This window comes from Lytechinus pictus, chromosome 12 (genome assembly GCF_037042905.1).
Source record: "Lytechinus pictus isolate F3 Inbred chromosome 12, Lp3.0, whole genome shotgun sequence".
NCBI lineage: Eukaryota > Metazoa > Echinodermata > Echinoidea > Temnopleuroida > Toxopneustidae > Lytechinus > Lytechinus pictus.
In genome coordinates, this window is record NC_087256.1 from 18,801,767 (window position 1) to 18,822,760 (window position 20,994).

Sequence of the window (20,994 nt, forward strand, 5' to 3'; positions counted from 1 at the left end):
ACACATACATGTATTTAGGTGTTATTACAGGATTTGAAGATCCGGGCAGAATTCGCAAAGTTCGCTGCGCGGCCACGAAGGATGGCCTCGCGGCGGATATCATTCGATTTTGTAAGTTTACCCTTCCAGTATCGGGAAGTTCAAATCCTTTGGAACATTCAGTAAAGGCAGAACATTTTTATCCTATCCAGCTGTGTGATTTTTCGAAAGGAATTTAGGTTACCAGGAATTGTTGAATGAAAAAGGAAATTAAAAAGAATAGTCATAAAAAGTCAATGAATGTGTAATATTGATAATGATTGCATGCAGAGTGCGTTATTAGTCTGGGAGCCGACGGGATCAACCTACCTATAGCAGAAAAGAAAACCGAGTTTAATGTGAATGACTTGGGAGTCAAGATAATAGACACATGACACTAAGACACATTATTCAAGTATGTCAAAAACTGTGTTGCCCTGGGCTTCTATCCACAGCCTTAACACTGGCTCTTGGAATGTGCGGACAGGCAGCATAAATATACTTAATGTGATGGTAGGCTCTTTCCACTCATGCACATGAAAATTGGTTCGTTTCCAGCGAGGTTGACCTATCACGGCTCCCAGACTATCCTGACTTTCCTTCTACTTATAAAATCCACTTCAAATTTCTCATTTCCTTTACATGTCAAGTATATTAATACTAATAATTGATTTGAAAGTATTCTAGAAAATTAGTATTGTTTGACTTCATATGAGTGTACTGAGTTTAAGTAGGCTCATTATCCTGTAAATCTTGTTGATGTACATGTATGGTACTCGAAATTATCACATTGTCCCCCCTAAAAACAGGCAAAAATATAATTATACTTAAAAAAAAACATAGCTGAATAAAGGGATCAAGAAATTTGATATCATTTAAGATCCATTCTTCTGGATTTTTATCTTCACATTAGTGCATGGTAGTTCTCAAATTAACCACTCCATATAGACGAGAAATATAAGTCATTTTGCCATCTCAAATTCATTTGCTTTAAGGATTACCATGGCAAATTTGATTTTCATGATTTTTTTTAGTCCTCATTCTCTTATCAAGCCCATATATTAACAATAGGTTGATGATGACATCAGGCATGACTTATTTATCTTTTCATAATGAGATACAAAGTGTATTATGTATGTTCTTTTATAATCATCAGTCTCATTGACAACAGCATCAACATCACAACAATCACCTCCATCATCATCAAAATATCCCCCACCATCGATGTTACTGCCATTATCATCACCACTACCATCATCAACATATCACCACCATCACCACCATCACAACAATAAACACCACCACCACCATCATCGAAACATCACCATCATTGATAGTACTAGCATCATCATCACCACTACTATTATCTACATCATCAACATCATCATCAACATCATCATCATCATCATCATCATGACCACCACCATCATCATCGAAATATCACCATCATTGATGTTACTAGCATTATCATCACCAATACTATTATCAACATCATTATCACCATTACCACTATCATCATCAACACATCACCACCTCCACCACCATAATCACCATCATTATCATCATTATTATCCTCATCATCATTATCACCACATCATCATCACCATCATCACCATCATTATCATCATCATTATTATCATCACCATCATCATCATCACCATCATCATCATTATCCTCATCATCACCATCATCATTATCATCATCATAATCACCATCATCACCATCATTATCATCATCACCATCATTATTATCATCATCATCATCACCATCATCATCATCATCATCATTATCACCACATCATCATCAGCTGCAGCAGGAGGCACAGGCTCATCTTCATCCCACAAATATCACCCACATCATCATATCCCCCACACCACCACAATCATCATCTCCACCATCATCATAATCAACACCACCCCCACGACCATAACCATTATAATTGTTATCCTCTACCGTTATTGCCATGGTTACTTCAGGAGGTGAGCCCACAAGACAAGGTTGATTTTTCTCCTGTCTACCGGTGTCTTCACATCTACTCGGTGCTTGGTGAGAGGGAGGTGTTTGAGAGTTACTACCGTAAACAAAGGACCAAACAGTCTAAGCTTGCCATCCAACCTCAGGGTAACACGGTGAGTCTGTTCCCCTTTCAGAATCTTGTCATCAACTTGTGTGTTTCTTATGAGATCTTATGCATATAATGTCAAGGGTTCCCAGCCCATCAGGGAAAATTATTTAACTTTTTTCCAGTCAGGGAATTTTGATCAGCCCAAACGTTGAAAGCACGGTAGTCAGTCAGACTCTGTTATATTTTGTTGCATATCAAAACAACATCCATTGAATGACTGGTTATGGTCGTACTAATTAGTTTTACATTATTGTTTTTATACTGAAAATACATGTTATTCACTACAACAACTTAGAAAACATGCAAAACTGGGAATGGGTTTAAATAATTATCAGGGAATTCTGTTTTCTTGAAAAGCTGGGAACCCTGATGTCATAATCTCATAGCGCCCTCCCTCAGAGGATATAGGCATGCGTGTAAACAGAGTTGTCAGAGATGCACCAGCTGCAATGGCTTCAGCCTTTAAGATGGCGGTGCTATAATCGCTATACATACGCAACCAACATTTATTGTCACAAGAGGTCTGCTATTCCTTGTGGGTCGTCAACTCTTTCTGAGGCTAGCCATGTGCAGCGAGAAGATTGAAATATTCAATATCTGTTTATCTGAATGACACATCCTCAGTGCAAGAAAGAATAAGGATTAATCAAACGAACTACACGCAAGATCACAGGAAAACTGAAGTGTTTAAACAAAGTTTGTAATCAAATTATTAAAAAGAAAAACAGTGTGATTAATGCATGGTGTTGGGTATTCTGTCGTTGACCTCTCTCTCAGGTTTAACAAGAACGAATGGTGTCACGGTAAGGATCAAATTTGGGCGCATGTACCATAATATGGAACGCACAAATTGTAGAGTGTGGCAAGTAAGCAAGATCTGCCCAATATGGTGACGCATCATATCAGGAACTTAAAGGACAAGTCTACCCCAACAAAAGTTAATTTGAATAAAAAGAGAAAAAACTAAACAAGCATAACACCGAAAATTTCATCAAAATCACTGAATTGTGCATATATCACTGTTTTGTGAAAAATAAGCAAAACTTTAAAATGTCATTAACTTTCTTATTTTACATCCGATTTTGATGAAATTTTCAGCGTTATACAGGTTTGATTTTTCTTTATTTATTCAAATCAACATTTTTCGGGGGTGGACTTGACCTTTAAGATTTGCATTATTTACAAATTTAAAATTCTACCTAACTGGAATAGATTTCTGTGGCCTCAACTTCTTATGCAGATTCATATGTATATTTAGAAATTAGTGTGTAGGAGATGTAATATTTCCCTTTCCTTTTGTTTTCAGTATGAATCATTAGATCACTACAAGAGATACTTTCATCAGATTCTAGGGTAAGTTTCATTTTTTTTAAACATTCATTTACTTAAAAGCCGATATATACCACATTATTTTGAAAAGCACCTGCTCAAGACCCAGTTAACTGCTTGTTCCTGTTTTGTTATTTTGTGACTTGTATAGAAAAAAATTCTATTCCATCCTTCTGACAGGCATGATCGGTCTCACGTGCAGTTGCTCTGGGCTACCCACGCAATGTACCTGGTGTCTGGTGAACCTTGATTATTTGTCACCTTTTAAGATCATTAACTTCCATTTGATTAATATAGTTCAAGTATCATGCATTATGCACTCAGTGAGATACGATATACCTCTCATTCTGCCTGAAGCAAATTTTAGACAAAGCAATACATGCCTTCGAAAATTGTCGATATACATATTTGTTATTGGATGACCGTTATGTTTTGTCTTGCTATTCTTTTCAGGTTCTTTGTTCTAGAAGACCATGTGTTAAGTACCACCGAAGGCTTAGTAACACGAGAATACTTAGACGATCTATGGAACACAGCGTTATCAAAAATTGGAAGCACACTTAGAAATAATTCAGTAAGTTACACAAACATTTTACTGATAAGAAACTATTCAGAGAGAAATATATGCATAATTAATGATAATAATTGGGATTGTTTAATGGCAAATCAACCTCATTTGTTTTGAACATGTTCACTACACACTCTTGCCAGACTTTAAGTCAGATTTTAATATTCTAGTTAGGGAGACACAATCGTTCATTAGGTTCAGATTTTCAAATTATAATCAGGGAGAGTGAAATTGATAGATCGGAGGTTCTGCACTCTGATTTAGGTTTAAGGCCCAGTCAATGCATTAGTGCCTTTTGTCAAAGCATTAATCCTCATTACCAGGTCCCTCGGACAGGACATTAAGCTGTTTGTTCCCTTGTTGCTTATAAACAAACATTGCTTTCTTAGCAGTCTGTTTAAAAACTGAATTATTATTATATCAATTACTTTGTTCCCTCACGCCATAATGATACCAATTTATTATATAAAACAAGATTAATCCAAAAGATTTTGATATTGTAATACATTTTATATCAACTTATTAATAGATAAGAGCCCATTTCCTTTCTTTTATTTTACAATCAAATATTTGATTTCATTTTCTTGATCAATGTATTAATGTGTTTGACTGGTAAGATTCTGCAGTGAGTATTGTTATGAATTAAGATGGTGATAGTACATATTACATAAATTTTAAATTTCTGATGTTTATTTGACAGGCATACTGCACAGATGCAACACTCTTGCTACGCATCAAGAATCTTGTAGTCCTCTTTGTACAGACAGTTAATGTAAGTATATCCATCCTTTTTCATAGAAAATAGTATTTTCTCTTTTTTGAAAAAAAAAACTATTTTGTAAATTTAAAAAAAAAATACAACTGCTATGATGTCTTTTTTGTTCTGATTTTTTTCTTCTTGTTTTGACAGAGTTATGGATTCAACACGACACCCCTGACAGAGTTTCTACTGGACCTAAAGGATCAATACAATGAAATCCTCATGAAGAAATGGGTTCAAGTCTTTAGGTAACCATAGCAAATATAAAAATCTTAGCACACAATTAGTCACCCCAAAATGTATTTGGGGGTTTTTATTGAGTTTTAAAAATCGTATTGTAAATTATATGTTGCTTGACAAAATTGATCAAGAATAAATCACAGAACTACTTTTTGTTAATTACCTATAGTGACCACTAAAACCGATTCCCATGGAGGCAGATTGTGTAATAATCTGTCTATAGCAGCCACCTGTCTATAAAGCTCATACATGTATGTTTTTATTTCTTTGGGTGGCCACTATAGACAGGTTTCACTGTATATAATATACAATAAACTTCAGTCACATAGAGTCGAATGGGAAAAACATGTAAAATGAATTTGAAATTATAAGTACTTGATTTATTAATGAAAAATTTCAGTGAGACCATCAGTATTTTGGTCTTCATCCAGGAGAATACATATTTGCAAACATCTCAATGTTTTATTTTTTTATTTTATAGTGATATATTCGATGAGGATAACTATACCGCTATGGCAGTCAACTCTGAGACAGAGTACCTTGACCTCATCAGGTCATTCCCATTTAGAGATGAGAAGATTGACAAAGTAAGTCTTATTAAGATTGATATACTAACTGAGTATGTGATTGCAGAAATTAAGGGTCTGTTTTGTAACGTTTTGTAAAGTGTCCAATTTGCATGACATTTGCATAATGACGATTGAGGCCATTGAAATTGTCAAAAAAGAATGGAAAGTACTATTTTCTATTGATACAGACTGAGGCAGCTATCATACTATCATCGGCTGCAGGTTTCAGATAAATAAAGGAGTTCATCTACATGTCACAAATTCTTCCAATATTTTTTAATCTATATAAAAAAAATACCACAAGATAATATATTTTTCTTCAAATTCAAAAATAAAGAATAGTCCATATAGACAAAAAGGAATGATCCATTTTTATCATAACTTAATTCTCCATGTACTATCATTATCTATTGGAATAGGCACCATGCTCTCGCAGGCTAGAGTTTGTCCCCAAGTTGTAGAGACAAATCAAGGAGTACATGTCTTTAAGATAAAAATTCGTAATAATTCCTTTCAAATCCTGAACACAATTTTTTAAAGCAAAGTAAGAACATGCTTTCTAACAAAAAATTAAAATACCATGTACTGTATTTTGATACAGGCACCATATCCACGTCGGCTGCCGTTCTCCGAGTTCGTCCCAAAGGTGTACAGACAGATCAAGGAGTTCATCTATGCATGCCACAAGTTCTCCCAAGATCTTCACCTGACGCAGACGGAGAGGGACGATATGATCCGAAAGTCCACCAACGTCCTCCTGACGAGGACACTCAGTGGATGTCTCAATGCTCTTATACGAAAGAGATGCCTAGGGCTCACAGAGGTAGGCTTCTCTATTATTCATGGCCGTCAGCGCAGAGGATTACCTTTTGTGTTTGGGGGGACGCAAAAATAGATGTCCCCCCCCCCCCCACCCCTAGAACAAAAGATAATCCTTTGCGCTGATGCCCATGCTATTATTACTATTAATCTTGATTTCCAGCCATGGTTGCAATCTAGAAATCAGAAAACAAATTCCAATAAAACGACCACCCAAGTATTTGTATGTATCAATAATGATTCAAGTTGGCAATGTGTAATTGCTGAGAAATTGGGAGGGGGGTGTTATTTTTCTCGATTCATATCAACTTTTTGTTGGGTTGGACAGACAATGTGTATCATGATGCATCATCATATCACAACTATGTTGAGGAATGTAAGATATGCTACTTATTACAAGTGATTGTAGCATCTGAAAATGCAGAGAGATAATGAAATGATCTGAAATATACATCGATGTTCCTTTTCTGAGTATAAAGGATGAGGGACCTTTTTAAATTGATATCTGCGATCTATAAAGCGCTGCCCAGTTCTTAACCAGTAGTGATAAAATGTTATCCATTGCATAAACCAGGTAGCAAATGATACCAATCACCACTCGTGATAAAGGGACATCAAACATGCAATCTATAACCTATAGTAATTGATAGCACTAGCATTATAATGTCTGAAGAGGAAGGGGGTATTTTTCACATGCCTGGTAAACTTCACTGACTCTCAAATCTCACTGGTAAGCACTCTCTACGACTTTGAAAACATTGGTGTAGTGTGGCTAATTTAGATTACTTTCTTGGCAGAGGGTGCTATGACATTTTAACCCAATATCTTATGGTCCCTGGGACATCATTTGATCAATGGTATGTCCAATTTTAACAAACACAATTTCTCCATTTTTTTCTTTTCAGTTGGTTCAAGTCACTGTCAACACCATTCACCTAGAAAATGCATGTAAATATCTGGAGGATTTTATCTCTAATATTACAGGGTGAGTATTTGGAAAAAAAATAAAATTAATTTTATGATGTGTAACATCTATTGAAATACATATGGGCAATTCCATAAAATATGTATCGGTACGTCCGACCCCTTATATGTGAGACCTTCATGAAATTTTCTGTCTCTGATTTTTTGTTCTTTTGACAGTCTGTTATGCTGTCAAATGACTATGACTTGGTCAGTTTATGAAGTGAAGTGAGACTTGAGAAAAATGGGTTCGGACGTACAAGAAGGTTGATCATTTTGTGGAATTGTCCATGTACAAGATAAAACCATCTAAAATATACAAACTGAATAATAACAATAAGGTAAAATGTAGTGGATGCTAAAAGATTTTTGGATTGGTTCAGAAATCTATTCAAATTGAAAATGAATGTATAAGGTCCAATTTTTATATTGTTACATGTAAAACACACACAAAAACAAATTTTGTCCCGGTGATGAGGCAGCAAACTTCTTTTTTTTTTATTTAGGAGAGGAAGGTGGTTGTGTCGGTTAAGGACGTTCCACAGTTAAAGTGAAATCCATGTCATTTTCACCAAACTTTGCACATAGATACTTTAGAACCTTAATATTCGAAATATGCAAAAATTAACATAGGTCCATGTGCTTGATTTTATGCTATAGAGCTTCAAAGTTCACCCAAATTGATGTTGTTAAAAATTGCGCATTCAAAAGAATTTGGCATTTTTAGACCTCGCAAGATTACTACAATGAGTTTGAACCTCTATTACTCAGTCAAAATACATGAAAAAGTCATCAAATTTCGCAAGAGAGTTAATAATTGTATCGTTAGAATGGAGAATCTATTTATAGTGCTATTTGTTTGCAGTTTTAAGTCTAACAGCACTGTCAGTTCTTAAAATGGCGTAAAAGATAACAAGAACCCAATCTAAAAAAATGTGAAATTTCAATAACATACTATAAAAGTACAATAAATGCTGCACTTTATTAAAAATCCATGTCATTTTCACCAAAATTTGCAAAGTTGTAGAGGAAGGTATACCTAAGACAGAGCTGCCAACCATTACGTTTTTGCCGTAATCATTACGTTTTTTCATTCAAATTACGGCATTATGGTTTTTCTTTTCAAATTACGTTTTTTGACAATTTTGATAATGTGTGTACATAATTGTATGTATGTGGAGTGTGTGTTGAGCCCGAGATGAGCCTGGTACTTGCGCGTGCGTAGTCGCCTGCCGGCCGGTTTTCCAACGCATTTTAATAATTTGATAGCGTGCACGTACATATACGTTAGTTGAATATGCGAGCGGCATGCATGGTACGAATCGCGATGTATAGCGACTGGTAAATACGTCTGTAAGGATGATGACGTCATCCAAGATGGCAACTTACGATGACAAACGAAATGATCGAGGATGATTATGTTTTGATCATCATTTGAAAGGAAATAACAGTAACTGCGGTCTAAGGTACGATATTTCTGAATTTTGTATATTTTATCTTAAATTTGCATGTAATTTCTTTCCTATAAAGTGATGTTTTATGTACAAAAAAACGATCCGAAAATCAGATTTCCGCCGAATGTTAGATCTAACGTTACTGCTAATACGTTGTCTTTACGCACGGGCCAACACTCTTCAGGTGAGTGGAGCCAACGTTTGTTCTTGCAGCGCAGAGCGAGGAGTACGATGAATTGGGTAGGGTAATTCCCCAAATGTAGTAAGAGAAGAGTCCATTTGTAATGGAGGGGATTTGGAGGTTTGAGGGAAATTATTATTCCATTTGCAAAATTTTACAAAAATACTCATCATATATATTAAAGATTGAATCATCAAAAGATATTTTTCATATACTTTAAAATTAATTGTAGTGATAAAGAAATGAAATTTTGAGGCTATTTTCTTGAATTGATTAATATCAATTTCCTTCGGATAACGGTACTGTCTGGTTAATTTTCATCAACTCGTATCACACAAATACGATGAATTCGGCTTTGAAAAGACCTGGAAAGCTCTTCATTGTCCCCTGAAGTAATAATTCTGGGTGATATTCAACATTTATTGATAGTTTCACATGATTTATACTAGAGAGATGTCCTACTGCCTTTGGAATTCATTAAAAAAGTCGGCACTTTAGCATTCAGTTTAGCAGGAATGGGAAGATTTCTTCCCCGGTTCTGGCGGCCTAGATGTCTGCTCTATAGTGCTGTCACTGCTGGGGATGATTGAGTGTGCGTGCTGTGTGATTGAGGCTGAGCTGTGCACATCGTGAAGTGATTTACGATGGGACTTTTGTGGAATGATTTCAACTTCTTAATCTTATCTATAGATCTATTTGAATTTTAGATTAGATTGATTTATGAATAATTTTTCTATATTTGTGGAATGTTACATGTACACTTCCATTTTATGACACTTTAATTTTAAAGGGTACTGTTTGGCAAAAACAATGTTACTTGGGAAGAGAAGTCTGAATTGATGTCAACTTTTTTTTTTATTTCTCTTAGTCTACAATTTGGTAGTTTTGTCAGGAAACTCAACATAAAACAATGAATTATTTTAGAAGTGGAAAGGAAGCCCCAGAAAAATGGAGCCCTAAAAATGTTCACCAGAACTGATTTTGGTGCCCCTGAAAGAATTTTTTCTCGACAGATCTTCACTTTGATAAGTGCCGGAGTAGGTTGCACTACAAAATGAAAGGCCTAGCTACTTATCATTTTTAGAAAAATTTGCCTAGGTGCCCATTTGACTAGAATAAAAGTGGCCTTCATGCCCTTTAGAATGGCCTTGATACCCCTTGAAATTTTGGGGCATTCAAGGCCACTTTGCCGGTTGCCCCAAGCTGAAAGTGCCCATTTAAGAATGGCCTTGCCCCTCTCAATTCTGAATTCAAGCCCTGCTACTGACTTAATTAAAGTTGGTAGATTATATCAAACGGCCCAAGACTAAGGGTCCAATTTGTAACACTCCGTTACTTAGCCCAGACTAGGCCTAGAGATTAACTTTTTTTAAATTGTTCACTGCATACATACTTTTTGCATTGGATGTTTGTCGCGTGTGGTTTTAAGGTTCGTTTTAACACATTCCTTTTTTTTGTTGGAAATTCCTTTTTTTGGCCATAATGATTCCTTTTTTTGCTTGCACAAGGTTGGCAGCTCTGCTAAGAGGTATAAACATTAAAAAATGGGGGTTCATGTGCTTGTTTTTAAACTATCAGCATTTTTTTAAGAGCAAATGTGCTTTTTAAAACACAAAAAATGTGCCGAATGCTTTGTATCTATGTGAAGACAAAATCAAAACCACTCAACCATTTATTCAAACTCGGGGACTTATTCGTGATTCTTGGCAGCACTGCAGAGTAAAGTATTTTGAAATTGTAGAGATGTTTTTTTTTAATGGTCCATGGAATAATTCCATTTTTTAGCTTCATAAGATAATGCATCGGATCTGCAGTTAGAGTGCAGATGATGAGAAAAATCAGCTCATACCCAGAGCTCATTAATCACCTGTTCATCCATTGTGACGTCAGCGCGCAGAGTGTAAAGTATGCGCAGATCATAATGCGCACAAACATAACTGTGGAACGTCCTTAAAGTTTTCTGTAAATATGTGTATCTAGTTGATTTTAATAGTAACAAAACTCACAATTTCAAAAACACTTTTGTTTCTCTTTCCCTGATTGTTCTTTTCTTTCTAAAATGACTTTCCATTTAGGGTATTTTCCAGTATAATAATGAAAAATGTTGAAGTTAAAAGTTGTCTTTCTCTAATATCTTAAGTTATTTTTTGGTTGTAAAACAGGACGACTGGAGATAACATTCATGCAGCTGGTCTGCAGAGCACAAACATCTTCAGAGATGCACGGAGTGAAGCGGAGCTAGAGATATATAGGAGACTTAATGAAAAGGTAGGTCATGTGATCTGTGATGTCACCCCTGGGCCATGACGTACAAAGAGTAGTGATCAATTTCAAGTATCTTTTGATGTTAATAGTCTAGTGTTCCGATCCCAACACAGTACTAATGCCCTTTGGCAAGGCATCAAGATACACTTTGACAGGACTATCTGCCAGATAATAGTATTGCTCATTGAAACGTAATTACAAGATTGTTTGTAAAGACCACCTGCTATGTACAAAGACTGATTTTCTCGTCTCCTGATAGGCTATCAGTCCCACGTGGTTTAGTATCGTCCTGCAAAGGGGGTTGTAAGTTGTTCAGTAACTTTATAAGAAATGTACAATGCTTAAAGTATGGACCAACGTTGAGGAGTTTGCGATGTCTTTGTCCAATGTCTCCCACGTAGGTCGATGAGTTCTTGGAGCTGGCCTCCTATGACTGGTCCTTAGATGAGTCCCAGGGAAGAGCCAGTGGCTACATCATCGACATCATCCGCTTCCTGGAAGGCAGCTTCAAGGCTTTCAACCATCTACCGGTAAATAGTCCCTTACACTCCCAACCTCCTACCCATATTACCCCCCCCCCCCCCACCTCTTCTCCACCCACCAACCAGCCATCCCATGCCCGATCACCTGTCGCTCCATTCCAAACTACATGCCATCCCACCACCAATTACCTGTCGTCTCACCCCCAGTTATCTATAATCTTACCCCAATGACCCGGTATCCACCCCCCCCCCCAATTATCTACCTTTCCACATCCCCAATTACCTGTCATCCTATCCCAAATTTTCAATTTTACACGATGACACCGACCATGGGTATACCACCCTCCCCCCCCCCCCCATTTGAATATTTTCCTAGCTCATTTGGAGTAATTTTAATCTTTTAGAAAATACTTTAGTTCATCAAAGAGAATCCTAGTCACAGGAATGGGATTTTCTACACACCAGGGGCCCGTTTCATAAAGGACTTGTAACTGTTGTAACTTTGCCATTATGGCAACTAACATTCTGATTGGCTGCTGAGCCCTGTTACCATGGTAGTTGCCATTATGGCAGTTACAACAGTTGCAAGTCCTTTATGAAACAGGCTTCAGGTCCCCCAGATTAATTTTGAGGTCCAGCCCCTTTTGTGTTTAATAGATAAATCCTACCATACACAATTCAATCAGTCTTCCAAATCAAGAGAATTGTATTCTTTGCTGTGATGATTTACAGCTCTAAGATGATATGATTATGGAGTATAAGCCCCAACCCCACCCCCCCCCCAAGAGAATCCCATCGGATTGACATATTCAACATTTATGAACTTCTGTCATGATACTCTGAAAAGAAAATTCTGATAAATCATACAGAACAAAGTCTCAGAGACCGATGGTTCTGTTCCAAATGCTTCAGAAATCTTTATTTTTTCAGTCAAATTGATCGAATTATCAAAAACTAAGAATTAAGGTGAAGAGTGTTTTTTTTTTCTCAAAAAAGGTTAAGCCTAAAAATTTGACATTCCCAGTGAATCTTCAGTATTCAATGAGTTCAATCTCATGGCTTGCTCCTTCATTGTATGTTATTTGAATGCTGTGTTTGGGGTGCTATTCTGCTCTGTGCTCACGTACACTCTGATGGGCCCTGTTACTCTAAAGAATTGTAATTGATTGCAAAATGACGATGGCCAATGAAGGTTACTTTTGCAAGCACATTTTTTTCATCATTGTCATTTTGTATTGTTCAATGCTATTGTGCTCTTTTGGAAATGATTAATACAATGAAAATATATTGTTGAATATGCCTATTATTAACAAAGTAAAACTGTTGCTTGAAGTGCAATTGTAAATCTGTATGAATACATGCCCATGGTGATAGGTTTGTGTCTGTCTTGGTTTTTGTATTACTTGGAATAGTGAGCTTTTAACCCATTACATGACAAAGTTCAGTGATTGGTGTAGTAAATCAATGAGGTATCAGGCTTCTAAAAACATGGAAACATCAAATTCAAAGTATTAAAAAAACGCTGCAATTATTCCTTTACTGCAAGGGAAAGTTTATACGTGTACATGTTAGCGAACAAGCACCTAGCTGATTCGTGGTGAATGAGAATTTGAGTTGACATGTATGTGATATATATAGGTCACACATTTTCGTATGATTGGGACTACATTATTTCTCCCACACTGCCTGGTCCATTCCAAGTAAAGACTTTTCTCTGATATTTGAGGACTTTTGTTTGACTTACAACTCATACATCATGGTAAATTGAAACTGACATATTCATAGAAATGTAATATGTTTAAATGTATCTTCTCATTAATTCAGACAATTGTCTCAAAATTGATTGTGACCATCCTTTTTAGTTTTTACCTTATTCCAAAATGTACTAGAAAAAAATAAATAATGAGTATAATATACATGTACTGTCTGTCAAAAAATACTCGAATGTGTCTCTACCATTTCCATTTTAATCTCATTGAAACTGGAAAATAATTCATATAACTGTGCCCAACTATTCATTTCTTTTGCTAATTAAGATATTAATCTTATACCATGACATTGTCCCTTTTAGTAAATAAAGAAGTAAAAATACTATAATTATTAGATATACCCAACTATGTATTTCTTTTGTTTTAGTTTTATAAAATATTTCCTGCCCTTTCTTTATACAAGTTTGTTATTGGAATCCATAACTAGGAAAAATCTAGGTTCGTGCATATATTTTCTTCCATTATTTCAATATTATAACAATAAATAATGTACAGAATTTTTTATTCCCTTTTTTTGCATGTAATATATTACCGGAGAGAAAATATACCGAAATATTTATGCCCAATGATATATTTTTTTTTGCTGTTTGAAAGTTGCAACTTTTACCCTACATTCCTCTTTTCCCTGTTTTAGTGTGGTATGAGGGTTCCTGCTCCTACTAGTAAGGTGTGAAAACTTGATTTAAATTCTTTACTTCTATACTTCTTTATTCTATAACATATATGTATTAACACCCAATGGTCTACTAATTAAGTGAACAATATAAAATTATTCACTATGTCTTACACAATAGGTCTACTATATTGAGTTTTTTATTTTTTGTACAACAAATTTGTACAGTGCGTCCCACAAAAAACGAAACCAAGATTTAGCGATGATTTATCATAACTTAATCATAAATACAAAAACAAAACACAGATTTGACAACATAAAAAATGAAGAGAGGATTGTATATATCTTACACTCTATAACAAAAGTCAAACTGAGAAATTTGAATTGGAATGAAATGGCACCAGATATATATCCATTGTGGTCTATATGCTTTTCGTAATATTGTGGGGGGAATAGATATTGTTGCTTGTGATATTTTTGGTATCACTTTTTCTTAAATTTAACTATGTTAATTTTATATATAAAATAAAACACTAATCAACTTTTATATGCTTCTTGTGTATGAATGCAATGCATTACTACTGAAAACAAAAACTCATATAGGGAATGTGTCGGAAACTACTGACAACCATGTATTTTATTAGCTGGGAGCGACCTTCCCCAATAGCTATCCAATATACCGGTACCTATTCTACTGTATCGTATTGTATTGCATTGTATTATATATATTTAATCACAGTAAAACTTATATTCGGTCATAACAGACTGCTTTTCAGCAAGTCCGTGAACATTAAAAACGGGTAAAAGTGAGACAATATGCAAAAGTATTACAAGTAATATACATGTATAAGATAAAACATACATTTTAGTACTGTACAGTATTAAAAGTGGAGCGTTGTGGCCCAGTGGATTGGTCTTCGGACTTTGAAACAGAGGGTCGTGGGTTCGAATCCCAGCCATGGCGTAATTTCCTTCAGCAAGAAACTGATCCACAGTGTGCTGCACTCAACCCAGGTGAGGTAAATGGGTAACGGTAAGAAGTAATTCCTTAAAAAGCTGTGTGCGCTATGAACGCCTAGCTTAGCCGGGTAATATAGGAGCGCCTTGAGCACCTAACAAGGTGGATATGTGCGCAATATAAATACCCTATATTATTATTATTATTATTAAAAGATATGGGAAGAAGACATGGAAGAAGCAAGTGGTGGAAGAGAGTAGGAGGGGGGGGGGGGTTGGGTTGAGGGAGGAGGATGCACTGAATAAAGTGGAGGGAGGGGGTTAGGGTGGTCTTTGTGAGTGGAAGGTGAATCCGGCCACCTCCATATTTGGGGACTAAATCAGATTTAAAACCTGGATAACTGACTGGCTATCGCTATCTAGGGAGAATGGCTTGAAATATAATACTGTTTACAGTATATACATGCTTGTATTGTGGATATATTTATTGTTGTGTATGACGAAGATATTTGATGGACATTTGAAATACATTCATCTGTTATCAAACCCACAAAAAAAGTTAAATACATCAGTTACTCTCTTCTTTTTCTATGCTAACATGGTCTTTGCAGTGAAGTGTATATTCTTCCAAGATCTGATACTTATTTATGTGAGCTATTATCTTTGTTTTTCCTCCTTAATCAAGGTTTGTGCCGTGAAGTATATATTCTTCCAAGATATGATTTCTTTCCAAAAATGATATCTTTTACTTTCCTTTTCTAATTAATTTTTCTATTGTTTTTCTATTGATACCTATTTATAATTAAAGAAGAATAATAAGTACAATAAAAGTGATAACAGGATTTTTTTTTTGCATTATCCTAGAAGGCTGGGTGTTGAAATTTAGTACAATATACAGTGTATATAACTTGCCTTAAAGGATATATGTTTGCTGTGATTGGGTTTGTGTAGGTTTAACTAAATTATCTTTTTCTTTCCAAATTAATACACCTATATTCATACTTTCGAATTCAAGAATTTTAAAAGAGGACTGTACATGTATCTTTAGAATTTTAGAAATCTCTTTATATACAATGACATTTCATTTGTAACCACACACCTTTAGAATATTTCAAGGAATCTCATTTCAACCTCCAAATAATCATACTCTTGAATTTTATTTTGACAGAAATTATTACTATATACATGTAGTCGTAAATTTCTTTAAGAAAAATATGTAATGATTCATTACCATCAAATATTACCTACATTTGAATTTCTCTTTCTCTCATATTTCTATGTAATATATCCATATTAGCTACATTGTATCATTTTTGAGAGCTCCATTTATGTATCCATTCATGTATATATACATATATTGTGCATTCAGTTGTTTACTTTGCCATATGATGTAGCAGTTGTATTTTTTTTTTTAAAGAAGAAAAAAAAGATGCTCTGATGTTTGTAAAATCTTAAGGAGAAAAAAAAGAAGAAGAAGCCATTGGTAAATACAACTTAAGAAACATTTTAATAACATTAGGTAGAGGAAGACTTTTCAAAAAATATCCTTCATTTGTCAGAAATATGACCATATTTCACGGGACATTGTTCAAACTGATATTACCGACTCCTGAATTATTATTTTTTACCCATAACAGAGAAGTGATTCGACATGTATTTTGGACTTTGTGGTGAGTTAGTGATTTTTTTTTTACAAGCCCATTAGACATGACATCTTCTCTAACATTCCAGCACAATACACTAGTTAATGTGTGTTTCTTGTAACACTGTAGTTCCATTCACTGTGATCTGTGTCATGTTGTAAAGCCCATTATGATGAGAGAGCTGATATTATCAAATGTATTCTTCAGAGGAGGTTTATATCTTAAAAGGGTTTCTCCAGACTGAAAATGATGGTATCTCAATAAGAGAATGAGTAAAATTTTGAAAAATGAAAACTTGATCAAAATCTTATTAAGAATAATTTTTGTTTTCATGTGTGTAAAACAAGTCAGTCTTGTTTTTTTAACTTTGATGTAACAAAGCAAAGGTATGTAAAAATTATAATATTTAAAAAAAGACAGAGGAATGACAGTTTATAACTTTGTTATTCCTTGTCTGCTTTTGAGGAAATTTTCAGTGTTTGCTTTAAACACTCTGAAATTATTCAACTGTTCAAATCACATATTTTTCAGCCTGGAGTATCCCTTTAAAATGTTGGTGAAGGGATTTTATGTTAAGGTAATTAAAACTAGGTGCTCATTTGATAATACCTCGGACCCAGGGGTATTTCACAAGGAGTGAAAATGAGTGTAAAGTTTCAATTCTATTCCTGGTTATTCATGGAATGTCGGTTCATTGGGCCCCTGGGGAGCAGGGGGCAGTTGCCCCCCCCCCCCCCCCCCCGGAAATATTGAATACTGACATTTTTTCCAAGTAAATTTTCACAACATTCACCAAAAGTGTCCATGAAATCCTTCAATTTCATTTTAGAATATACATTTAAAAATGCCCCCAATTACAAGGTCAGTTGCTTCACTCCCTTGCTTTCAAGTTTCTTCAATTTTTTTTCGCATCCTGCCCCCCCCCCCCCCCATGAAAAAATTTCTGCATACGGCCATGTGCAGAAAGAATTTTGGAATGCACCGAAAAAGACTAAATTGTAAGTTGCTCTTACAGTCTTTTGATTGGTTAAAAATCAAGTTGTGTTTTGGAGAAAGTGATGTGAGAGTGGCAATCTGTGAAGATTATGAAAGATTTTGCAAATTTAGAAGTTATTGTCTTCAATTTAGTTCTGGTCTGTCATTGGCAGGGGCATCAGTTTTATCCTTGCACATTATCTATAATCCATCTAGTTTAATTTCCTCCTTTCTCTCTTTGCTGCTATGGGTCTGATATGACGAGACTAAAGTCTTTGCTGTAATGCTTGAACCAATGCATCTGTTACAGTGAGGCTACAAACAGCCATTAGCTTCGCAGCAGCCACCGCCCACACCCCCTCTCTCTCTCTTTAGTTTTCCGATAATCGACTATGAGTCAATGGCGGTGTTTTGTATGAAATTACACACCAAATAAGAACAAATTACTAGAGCAAGTCAAGAGGGTATAGATGGTGACAGCTCAGCAGCCTCCATTTGAAGTCTTGTCGCATCTGCTGTATCACTTTACATTTAGGGCAATTCCATAAAATGATCAACCTTTTTGTACGTCCACCCCCCATTTTTCTCAAGTTTTACTTCACTTTATAAACTGACCAAGTCATGGTCCTTTGAGAACAGTACAGACTGTCAAAAGAACAAGAAATCAGAGACAGAAAATTTCATGAAAGTCCCACATATAGGGGGTCGGACGTACATATTTTATGGAATTGCCCTTTAGCATAACAGCAAAGACAAAAGCAGCAGCCTCCACTCTCTTTCGCTCTCTTCCCTTTTCTCTCCTTCTTCCATTTCTGTCTGTCTCTCTCACACACCAACATACATGTACACCCTTGCAAATCACTTTAGCAGGGAGTTCCCTAAAAATTCACTGACCTCTTTTGTGTGTTTTCTCTTCTTTTTAACATGTTCTATAATAGTAAATTATAAGTGACAAAGAGGCTGTCACGTCTGGATGCTTTAGCCAGCATATGCCAATGTACTGATGGCAAACCGTTTCACCATTTTAACCTATTCATTGATTTCAATTTGATTACATTCTTGATAGTAAGAAACCAAAGTCTTGATGTCACGAAAATCCTCTTATTTTGATTAAAAAATTGCAACTGTTGCTAGCGAGAATTGAACAATAAGGATTAGATAGTATGGTAGGGGGTCCTAAAGCTACGCACCACTCGTATCGCGCATGCAGTTTTTAATAGCAAATGCGCACTCTGTGTGTTGAACTGTGACTGCAGAGTGACAAACGATTCCTATTCAATTTTTTCTACAGAGGCTGCAGTAAATCTCTAAATGCAGAGAAAACCCACAACTGCATTTTGGAATTTTGGAGTTATATTCACTTTAACTTTATATTTTTTATAATAATATGAACATATTGTAGAAATTGAGGCACAGGAAATACTATTTTTTGCATGATAAATCGAGTGCGTAGCTTTAAGACCCCTTTGCATCGGGCGGTGAAATCAAGAGGTGTTTGGAAAACACGGGATTTTCGTATTAGTTTTGTGATATTTTCTTCTTGGTTAATGATCTTTAGAATGTTTGCCACAAACTAGTGAAAGATAATTTGTTCAAATATTAAAATTGGCATAGTTTTTATCGTTTGTAAACAAAGTTCGTAGCTTTAGGTCCCCCCATCATATAAGATCTTGCCATACATACATCAGCATACAGGTGCTAGGTCCAGTGATGACAACTCCTTAAAATCAGAGATGTACTCTCGACTTAGCCATCCAGCCCTTTTTCATATATTCTATCTCTCATTCTGACCATTCAAAAATTCTTGTATTCTGGAGCTTTTTTATTGCACATTGACCTGTTTTATGTGTTTAATTACTATTGTGTATATTGGTAACATTAACATGTAACATGTAACAAGGCACACAGGATATGGTAGCCTATAATCTAGGTGGAAACTGCAGCTATAAAAATATTTCCTGTTACCCTAAACGTAAGTGACAACAAATAGTGTGTGTGTGTTGCTCCCAACTCTCGTCTTAAGTAATAGTTTTCTTTTTAAACATTGAATATGATTCGGTGGAGATTTTTTCGTATGAAAATTTCCACCAGATATTTGTCAATAATCATAGCTCACCATGTCAGTACGCAAAAATTTGCAAAGTATTGTTTCTTACATTTGTGTGACTGGGTATTGTTGAGGAAACTAACTCATTTGTTTTATCAAATGATATATAATTTGTATATGGCACATGTCCAACTTGTGAGGTGCTCAAGGATTGACTTGTAGATCTGGAATACTCTCATGTTCATCATATTAAAATGTTGTTTTTGAGCACTATATGCTAGTACACTTTAGTGCTGGTCTATCGTCGGCAAAGTATCAACTATAACATATATCGCCGAGCCTGGAAATTCATTTTGTATGTTCAATATGAGCTGCAATTCTGTGAGAGCAGGGAAGGGAGGAAGTGAAAGTAAGGCTTCCATCTTTGCTTGTCCATTAAAAGCAGGCATTTTGGTAGCAACTTACAAAGGTCTGAGTTGGTATACAGAGCCGTGGTTAATAATTAGTGATGAACATAATCAACAATATTTTGATCATTTTGTGTTACTAATGGCTGTCTATCAATTATCAGTACTGGTGGGTGTTTCATAAAGCTGTTCGTAAGTTAAGAGCGACTTTAAGAATGACTGGTGATCCTTTCTTATGCGCTAAATAATCACCAACGTATAATGGTGAACATCATTTACCACAAGAAAGGATCACCAGTCGTTCTTAAAGTCGCTCTTAACGTACAAACAACTTTATGAAACGGGCCCCTGTTGATGAATTTGATCTGTTGTGGTAACTGCATTTCCTGTCAGAAATGCTTCCTGTTCTGTTCCACAAACTACGTACACTTCATGATTCGTCCTCGACAATATTTCATGAAGCTGTTCATAAGTTTATGGGTTGATCGATGACATGTTATTGGGTGCTATTTGATCAGCTTCTTAGTCATAAGTTTATGAGTTAAAGATGAATATCTGGGGCCCTTTGCAGAAAGAGATGCAATCAAGTGCAACTTGATTTTCAACCAATCAACAGCGCGCATTTGGGACTTGCAATTGATTTTTTGACTTGCGTTTAAACGCAACTCTTTCTGCAATGGACCCCTGTTCTGGTAATGATCTCAAAATGAGTTCAAACAGAATCCAATGACCACCCAAGTGTTTGAATGTACAGTATAAATAAAAAATATGTGCTCAAAGGCTCTGGAAAAAATGTGTAATTGCTGAGAA

General features: G+C 35.5%; 1 protein-coding gene across 22 annotated transcripts in view; it reads left to right on the forward strand.

Moving 5' to 3' along the window:
• LOC129272515 (exocyst complex component 6B-like) overlaps positions 1 to 20,994 on the forward strand; it is a 48,399-nt gene that overhangs the window by 21,200 nt on the left and 6,205 nt on the right. For 5 of the 22 annotated variants that reach the window (XR_010295263.1, XR_010295266.1, XM_064107511.1 and 2 more), the window contains exons 7-17: positions 1,995 to 2,147; positions 3,450 to 3,496; positions 3,926 to 4,046; positions 4,741 to 4,812; positions 4,951 to 5,048; positions 5,522 to 5,627; positions 6,211 to 6,432; positions 7,334 to 7,413; positions 11,189 to 11,294; positions 11,693 to 11,821; positions 16,750 to 16,782. Coding sequence is in view for 14 of the 22 variants with exons in the window: in XM_064107511.1 (XP_063963581.1) it covers positions 1,995 to 2,147; positions 3,450 to 3,496; positions 3,926 to 4,046; positions 4,741 to 4,812; positions 4,951 to 5,048; positions 5,522 to 5,627; positions 6,211 to 6,432; positions 7,334 to 7,413; positions 11,189 to 11,294; positions 11,693 to 11,821; positions 16,750 to 16,782 (1,167 nt within the window). In the remaining 8 variants the exon portion in view is untranslated. Of the gene's footprint in view, positions 1 to 18; positions 112 to 1,994; positions 2,148 to 3,449; positions 3,497 to 3,925; positions 4,047 to 4,740; positions 4,813 to 4,950; positions 5,049 to 5,521; positions 5,628 to 6,210; positions 6,433 to 7,333; positions 7,414 to 11,188; positions 11,295 to 11,692; positions 11,822 to 14,176; positions 14,210 to 16,749; positions 16,783 to 20,994 lie in introns of all 22 variants that reach the window. The other 17 variants (XR_010295267.1, XR_010295268.1, XM_064107515.1 and 14 more) reach the window with 5 other exon arrangements.